Here is an 8,703-nt window from a genome sequence, read left to right as displayed (position 1 = left end):
GGAAAGGCAGGTTACGTCATTCAGATCTGAGACTGGTTTTTAATCAGAAGTGTTCGTCTTTGATCCATGTGCACTTTACAACGCTGAGCGGAGGCCTTGGACAGAGACGGAGTCCTGGAGAGCGAGCCTCAGGCTCTGGGTCAAATAGGCAGATTTTATTTAAACAATGGTGAAACTTAGAGAACAACAGCCTGCACAACGAGTTGTCCTTCATTGCCATTTTCCTCAAAACTTCATGGCCACCATTATCACCATTCAGGGCTGGCCACACTTGGCACGAAAAAAAGTCACACTGCAAGACGGGGGATGGGCAACAACACTTTTAGGCTCTGTCCTAAAAAAGACAAGGAAACTGGGGCCGTGTCTTAACCTGACTGCAGGATCTACTAGAAGGATCTGGAAGGTGAGCCGTGGGCATTCATTTCTGACGAGATTCAGCTGACAGCACCAGGTGGCTGACCCCCGCTGCTGCCCAAGATGGACCCCACCTTCCCTGCTTGTCTCTCCTGGGTCCCCACTGAACCTCCTGGGAGAGCCGGTTTGCCATTTAGGCACTAGTGCCCCAAAGTCTGATGATTCTGACACTGGAAAGGAAAGGAAGGTCAAAGTTGCCAAATGTACTGAGGCTAGGGCAATGGGAATTTTTTTATTTAAAAAAAAAAAAAGTCAGGAAGAAATTAGGAAAACAGAGGACACATTTCACAGGGCAGCTTGGGTTGGTCTCCTACATGAAGGCACCACAAAGCTCCCCCTTCCCTGGGGTTCCTCGCCCCCAGAGTGAGGACTCAGTGCAGTCTACCCAACAAGGATGAGCAACGGAGTGGGGGACAGTGTGCCCTGCCCCCCGGGAAGCATGCTTGTGGCCGCGTGGCATGGAGACGGCACTCTGCAGGCTAGAAGGAGAGCTGAAACCCTCTTGGAGGCCTGCATGCATTTAGGGCTCTGTTCTTCCAGAAACACACATCAGCAGGGGTCCCCAAACGCAGGTGTCAACCCAATACGGGCACGCCAGCAGAAGGGTCAGTGCTCAGGGTCTCCATGTGGCACAATCCCCAGGAGGTTCTGGTCTCCAAAGTGCACCCCTATCAGCGACTTTTCTAGGAAACTGCCCTCTTGTCTGCGCAGGGCCCACACAGTCGTTGGGTGCAGTCACACCTGGCACCTTAACCTGGATTCTGACACCAGAGTGTGTGCGGGGGGAGGGGGCCATGTACGCACAAGGGCTGACTGAAATTGGCTGTAGAGACGGTTCTAAGCTGGAGAGGGGCCAAGGCAAGCACATGGGCACTGCCCACAGCCCAGGGGAGGGGTGGTGTTTGCAGAGCCCCCAAGCTGCTCAAAGGCCAGCAGTGACATTCTCTAGGGACCTGTTTTACTAGCCCTATTTCACTGAGTCAGAAACTGAGAGGGGGTAAGGTGCTTCTGTCCAAAATCCAAGCAAGTCAGTAGATAAACAGAAATTCGGCGCCCGACACCCCTGAGTCCCCAGGGCTCTTTCCACACACGCTGCCCCTCTGCACCTGCCCAGCTGCACACGTTCACCTCGCCCAGGCCCTCACAGGCCCACGGCCACTTTCACTTGCTTCCTACAGAGCAGAGGTGGAGCTGGCACCCTACACACTCGACCTCTTAGATCGGTCCAAGGCAAGAGACTCTGTTAAGTCATAAACTTCCCTGAAGGAGGATTCTGTTTTCCCTGGAAAACTGCCAGTGGGCCAAAGACAAACCCAGTTTCCCTAACTCAATTATTTCCATGCCCCTGCAGCCCATCTTCTGAATCAGTTCTGGTTCTTTTTCTTTCTTTCTTTCTTTTTTCTTTTCTTTTCTTTTTTTCTTTTTCTTTTGGTAAGAACATGCTCAGCTCAGCTTTCCCATCAGCTACTGACAAATACACAGGCGTATGTTGCACACTCTATAGAAAGTGCCTCAGGTGGCTGGGCCGAGACGCCTACAAGGAAGTGGGTGCTCTGATCAGAGGTCAAATCTCCAAAGTGCATGCTGCTGCTCTTCCCAGGCTGAGGGGTTGGGGGCCACCCCCTGGCGGGGAAGGAGGCCGTCAGGAGGTCAGGGACTGAATGTTCTTGAGCATCTCCTCGAAGGCCTGTGGGGACGGTGCGTCTGCATTCCGGAAGGTGGCCTGGACCCTACTGTACAGGCTGAAGGATTTCAGCTCTAGCCAAATGAACCCAAAGCGGTCATTGTCAAACAGGATGAAGACCCCAGGGGTACGCTCGGGGCTGGTGAAGCCATGGCCGGCGATGAGACCCGTGCCGTAGAAACTGAAGAAAGAAAGAAGGAAAGCATGAGGGAGAGAGGAGTGAGAGGGGCCTCCAGGTGCATGCACTGGCCCACGTCAAGCACCCTGCCATCCTGTAGTGTTCTAAAACACCCTTCACTCCTTGCGAACCACTTTCCCTACTTGCCAGCAAGAAGCTAAGAATCAGCAGGTGACAGAACTCTGATTGAGCCTGTCTTCATAGGGCCTCCACACAACTCTAAAACTCCCAATGCACTGAGCCATGTGAGCAGAAGGGCAAGGCTCTGGGCATCTGGGGAGACAGATGTTCAATTACAGAGCGCCTGGGCAGGCGTGCTGGACTCATCCCATCGACCACTGCTGCCTACCAACTTACTCAACTAAAGGAAGGGGGTCTCAGGCAGTCCCACCTCATGACACTGTCTCAAAGCATACATCTTCATAATGCAGACTCTGAAAAATCTTAATTCCTGGGATAGTTGAGTCAACATATAAACGACTCAAATATAATCGATAAAGACCTATCAGCATGCAATTGACATTAACTCATAAGGGAGAATTTTCTAATGCCCATTATGGCCAAGTTTTGAGATTAATATCAGGCTGAAATACATTTATGTCTTTCTTGCAAAGAACTTGTTACTTCCAATGGATGAGGAGAAGTTAGAAGCTGGCCTGAATCTCCCAGCACGTGGAATAGCACCCAAGATCCCACCCTGGCCAGCCATACTGAGGCACTGCTGGGCAGGAGAGGGGAGAGAAGCCCTGTGAATGAGGCTCTGGTTCACAGGATTTGTTGGTGGGGAAAGAAGCACCACAGCACACAGAGAGGCGAAGCAATGCTCACCGGGCTTAAGAACACACAGCAGATGTCTCCTGCCCAGGCACTGTGACAAGTCCTTGCCAACACATAAACCAGACAGGGAAGGAACACAGCATGCCCCTCCCAAGCCACAGAGCCCCTGATGTTCAGCACAAGAGTAGAGGACAATCCTGCAGCTCTGGCAGGGGGCTGGACAGGAGCTTCCAGGCAGGCTGGCCCCAGCATACTGGTGAGCTGATGGGCTCTTGGCTGGCCATGACCTACTGGGAGTTGTCAAGTTATTTAGGGATAACAGAGCCTTTTTCTTTTATGACCCTTCAAACGGGGATGTAATGTACAGCCTAGGGAAAATAATCAACATTATCCTAATAACTTTGTATGGTGACAGATGATTACTAGACTTACTGTGGTGATCACAGTGTAAGGAATATAAATGTTGAATCACTATGTTGTATACCTAAAACTAACATAATATTGTGTATCAACGATACTTCAATAAAAATTTTAAAATATTACAAAAAAATTTATATCGAGTCGAATTATATTGGAATGCTATTTGTATGTCTCCCTCTGGAAAACCCCAATTCAGCCACTGTTATCATAATTCTATAACTGGAAGAAAAGGTAATGAATTTTTTCCACCAAGCTCATGTTGACACCTAAATCCCCTTCAGCATGCTGGCCACACTACACTGTTAGTCTCTGTGTAAATGCCACTTAGACCACTGCTGGCACATGAGACAACAGTTAGCCCAGAGGTAAAGGGGAACAATCCTTTAAACATAACTTGACAAGGGTGGAGAGAGTCAGTTATAATGTCAAGAGAATGACAGATTATTCCCTCAAATGTCTGCTAGGACAATTGTCCAGGAGAACTTTCTGTTATGATAGAATGTTCTGGATCTACATGTTCAACACAGAAGCCATCAGCCACGTGGGGCTACTGAGCACTTGAAATGCAGCCAGTGCAACTGAGAATCTGAATTTTTAATTTTATTCATTTTAGTTAAACTTAAATAGCCCTAAAATATAGGGGACTAGGACAAGGGTCTTGTAATTCATCTACTAGGGAGTGGCCTGGATGGCAGAGGTAGGCCTGAGTGGCTGAAGGCAGTGGCCCGAGACAAAACCATAAGGACAGAGAGCCAGACAAGAAACTGGCAGCCTAGAGCAGGCCTTGTCCCAGATCAGTGACCCTGACCTCTGCAGGGAGAGAAATGGCAATGCCAGCCCCTTTGCACATGCTGTCTGGGCTGGGGTTCGCTTCAGTGGCCACTGAGATACTGGTCCAAAGTAGCAGGAGAAGACAGAAAAATAACTGAGAGAAAGAAGAAAGGAAGGAAGGGAGGGAAGAAGGAAGAAAGGAATGAAAGAAGGAAGGAGGGAAGGAAGGAAGGAAAGAAGGAGGGAGGGAGAGGAGAGAGAGGAGGAGGAAGGGAGGAGTGAGGGAGAGAGGGAAGGAAATAAATCACAGGAAGAAATAACAGACCAACATCGGAAGTACTTTCATTAGGAGATAGATGGAAAAGCCACAACAGGCCTTACCTGCAAGGACATCCAGGCGAACCCCAAGCAGGCTTTCTACAGGGAGAGGTGTGGGCAGGGGAGAGTCCTCCTCCTGACTGTCTGCTTCAGTGCTGCCTGACGTCCTGCCTTGTCTCCTTTTTACCTTAGTCACTATGCGGATGTGAGCACCAACCGTGCAGCCCAGGAAACAGTGCCATTCTCTTGGGTCCGAGCTTAGGTTTGGACCAAGCCATTAGAGGCTCCCCACCCTGGTGCTGCAAGCCCCCATGCGTGCCTCTCAGACTGGGTCCCACCCCAGCCCTGTCTCTGTGCTGGGTGTGGGGGCACCCTCGAGTCCTTACCACATCCTGCAGGTGCGGGGGTAGTCCTCGTTCCTCGAGCTCACGCCCACGGGCAACACGAAGGGCTGGCCCTGCCCAGACTGGGCAGGCTGCTCCTCTGCAGCTGCAGCCCCTCCGTCCCCAGGCTCTCTGTCCTTCTCAGTGGGTAGCCCCATGTTGGGCTGGGCAGGGTCCTGCTGGGGCTCTCGGGGGCTCTGCTGGCTGTGGCGCTCGCCATCCTCAGGCCCTTCTTCCTGCTGCTGCTGCTCCTGGCGCACCTGCTCACGAACCTCCAGGACAATGCGGGAGAGCTCGTTGAAGTTGCGAAGGTTCTCGACATCGGGCAGCTGGATGCGGTGCATGAGGTCGATCTCCACTGTCTGCTGCCCAGCAGGGATGTTGGGGTCACCCTGGGGAGTGAGTGGGCAGCAGTCGGCAGGGTGAGACCAGCAGAAACACACTTTGCGCAGTTCCCAGCCTAGATCCTGCCTGTGGCCAGATGAGCTTGCTCCAGCTTTCCTACTGACTTAGCAGCAAGCCCTTGAGAAGAATATTTTAGAAGACCTTAAAAAATGAGTGCCTGGAGCGGGAGGCCCCATCTGTGATGGGATCTTTGAGGAGAGAGAATAACAGCACCCACGAGTGACCTGGTGAGGGCCTGCAGGCACCTGGCACAATGGCTTATCTTCATTCAAAGACCTAAGATGGGAACTAAGCCTGTTGAAGAGACCAGGGCTTAGAGAAGTTCACACCCTCCCCAGGTCAGGCGAGGGGCGGCAGGCCTGTGACGCCAGTTCGGATCTGTCTGCTGAGAATGCAGAAGCTCCTAAGCCTGAGCCCCAGGAGATCTCCCCAGCCTTGCAGTTCTACATGGGGATGAGGAGAACACTGAAGTCCCCGCAGGAGAGCCCCACCGGACCAGGGACTCGGCCCCGGTTCCAGGCTTTCATTCACAAGGAGCTTTCCCAAAAGGAACAGGACCCCAGGGAACCAAGGTTCAAGAGCAATGATTTGTGAGGACTCAGAAGAGATGCTGCTTCTTCAGGATGCTTTAGTGCATCTGCTAGAAACTTACCCCAGCAATGATGCAGGTAACGAGTGAGCACGGTGTGAATGGTGGCCCCTGAAACAGATGATGCCTGGCCTACGCAGAACCCCCTAACCATAGCTCAACAACCTTCCAGCCGCTTTCACAAGCTGCTGAGGCCAAGCCAGGCAATGGGGTCCATGTGCTAATGCAGGGGTCTCCAATATGGTAACAATTGAGGTCAACTGGGAAGTCTCTAACCTAGCTCCCTCCACCATTAAATCAAAATCTGTAGGGTGGGGCCTGGACAATCAGTGTTTGCAACCTCCCCAGGGATCTAAGTGTGGGGCTAGGATTGAGAGCTACATAGTACAGCCACCTCACAAGTGCTCAAAATCCCCTGAAGATCCTTCCTGCAGGTCCAGGGGTGCCTAAGGATCTGCGTCCCTAACCAGCTCCCCAGTGAAGTGATGCCAAGAGTCCAGGCCCATTCTGAGTAGCAGGACACAACCTGAGTCACACTACTCCACGGCCAACCTGACGATTCCACACAGGGCTGGACCTGCTAGGCGGAGCCTGGACTCACCGTGATCTTTGTGGCCCTGGCATGCTTCCCATGGAAGCTGAGCATGACAATCTCCAGGCCGTGGCTGCCATAGGTGCCTTTGAAGAGGCCCGGCCTGATGAGGTCGTCCGGGTGGCTGGGCGGGAGGTAGATGCGGCGGTAGGTCAGGCAGTTGCTGTGGGGGGAGCGGGCAGCATGAGAGCATGGCAGAGAGGCACGGGGGGCAGCAGGGCAGTGCCCATGCACCTCCCTGCTCTGCCACGGAGGGTCAGCAGAGCAGGGCAGCCCAGAGAGGAGCAGCGACACTCCACGGTTCTGAGCCAGGCTCACCCCCAGCCACATGTGCATGGCACCCTGACACCTTCTCTGATTCCAATAGGGCTTAACAGGGGCTCATGTGTCTCTGCTGGGAGCCCCAAGGCAGCTGGGGTGGAGAGAAAGAAATGCCACTCCTGTTCTGTCACCCTGGGACTGCACAAAGGACATGGCAAAAGAGGCTAAACAGGGGCTGTGGGCACAGACACAGACGGTGAGAAAGCAGGCCTCCCGCGAAGACATGGGAAACAAGCCTGATGATCTGGCGCAAACACCCGGCCCGCCAGAGCACAGCTGGTGGATGATGACGACACATCAGACAGAAAACAAACAAGGGGTGGTCGGGAGGTAGGGATGGGGACTATGCTCACGGTACCCACAGAGGGCGACAGTGAGTTCACAGTCTTCTCGCAGAGAGGGACTGCACTCAGAGCACTCTCAGAGAAGGGCTATGCTCTGTACCTACAGAGGAGGCTGTGCTCACGGGTACCCGGGGGGTGGGGGGTGGGAAGGCTTGAGCTCACAGTACCCACGGTGGTGGGGGGTGGTGCTGCCAGCCATGGTAATGCATGGGAGGGGCTGCACTTACTCGTACTGACTGGTATAGATGAACTTCATTAGGATGAGCTCCTGCATGTGCTCGTGGAAAATGTCCTCCAGTGTCCGCCCCCATTCTTCCCTCAGCCACGTTCGGAATTCCTTCCAAGAGAACACAGGTCATGAAAACCACCATGACAGAGGGGTCTGGAGAGGTTGCTCACTGTGAGGATAAGTGGACAAAGCAGCATTTTTATAGCTATGGGTGATGCCTTGGAACCCACCTGGGAAGATGCATAGAGACATGGCTGGCAGAAGAATAGGCAGCTGCCATACGTTTGGTCTCCCAGCACCTGCCTCCCTTTCTATGGAGGCATGCCACCAACAAAAAGCGAGGGGCTCTGGTCCTTGCTTTCCCAGAGCACACAGGCCCAGACTTCAGGGGAAGCAGCAGGGACACGGGGTCCCTTCAGGCAAGGCTGGGGCCAGAGCCCATGTCCAGAACTCCCAGAGAACAGCCAAGTGAGTCTCGCTTCCACGCTCACCCACGAAACAGGAGATGTCTAAACTGAGCTGGCTCGACACAGTCTCTGAGCCTGGTTATCGGGCTTCTGAAAGAGCGAGAAGACAGGACTCTGTTGCTAAACCCTAGGCTGGTCACTTCGGCCAGAGCTGCTTTCTGTGGCTGCCAATGAGGAATACGACAAGTACAGCCAGGGTGGAGAGACTGTGGGTGAATTTTTCTTTCTCAAACGTGCCTTCATAGTTATATTGTATGTTCAGTAAGTATATGTGTGAAAAGGGAGTTTTTACAAATGCCACATCCCCAAAGCTCAATAATTCATTATGGAATCAAAGAATGTGAAGGATCTTTAGTGCTTAATAGCTTGATTCTACACATTTAACTTAATTAAGCCACAGATCTGAGTTCTTAATTTAATATATGTAGTGTTTCTAATGATCATCTAGAATTAGCTCTACAAATAGAAGCAACAGCAATTTACCAAAAAAAAGAGGTACAATCTGTCAATTGCTTTAATATGTTGCTGCCCAAACTCCCACAAAGAACAGAAATTACTAGAGTGACTGAACTAAACTATTAGGACTACAAAATCAATACATAAAACCAACTAAATTTTTATATACTAGTAGCACAAAATTGGAGAATAAAAATTTTAAATCCTATTTGCAACAACAACCTCAAAAAAAAAAAAAACCCCACAAAATATGTGCAAGACTTCCACTCTGAAAACCCCAAGACTCCGCTGAACGGAAGAGGCCGAATAATAGTCAGAGGTATCTACAGACTGGAAGATGCAGCATTAGGTCAAC

At 51.8% G+C, this 8,703-nt stretch overlaps 1 protein-coding gene across 3 annotated transcripts in view; it reads right to left on the bottom strand.

The window, feature by feature from the left end:
* Positions 1–134: 134 nt before the first annotated feature.
* The window catches only part of FBXO31 (F-box protein 31), a 32,879-nt gene continuing 24,310 nt past the window's right edge, over positions 135–8,703 (bottom strand). For all 3 annotated transcript variants that reach the window (XM_039888720.1, XM_039888718.1, XM_039888719.1), the window contains 4 exons: positions 7,424–7,533; positions 6,541–6,694; positions 4,949–5,337; positions 135–2,279 (listed from right to left, as the gene is read on the bottom strand). In XM_039888720.1, the coding sequence (XP_039744654.1) occupies positions 2,057–2,279; positions 4,949–5,337; positions 6,541–6,694; positions 7,424–7,533 (876 nt within the window). In that variant the 3' untranslated portion in view covers positions 135–2,056. The remainder of the gene's footprint in view (positions 2,280–4,948; positions 5,338–6,540; positions 6,695–7,423; positions 7,534–8,703) is intronic.

Source organism: Pteropus medius, unplaced genomic scaffold (assembly GCF_902729225.1).
Source record: "Pteropus medius unplaced genomic scaffold, Ma_sr-lr_union100, whole genome shotgun sequence".
Classification (NCBI taxonomy): Eukaryota; Metazoa; Chordata; class Mammalia; order Chiroptera; family Pteropodidae; genus Pteropus; species Pteropus medius.
The sequence above is the reverse complement of the archived record's forward strand: the minus strand, read 5'-3'. Positions and strand labels throughout refer to the sequence as shown.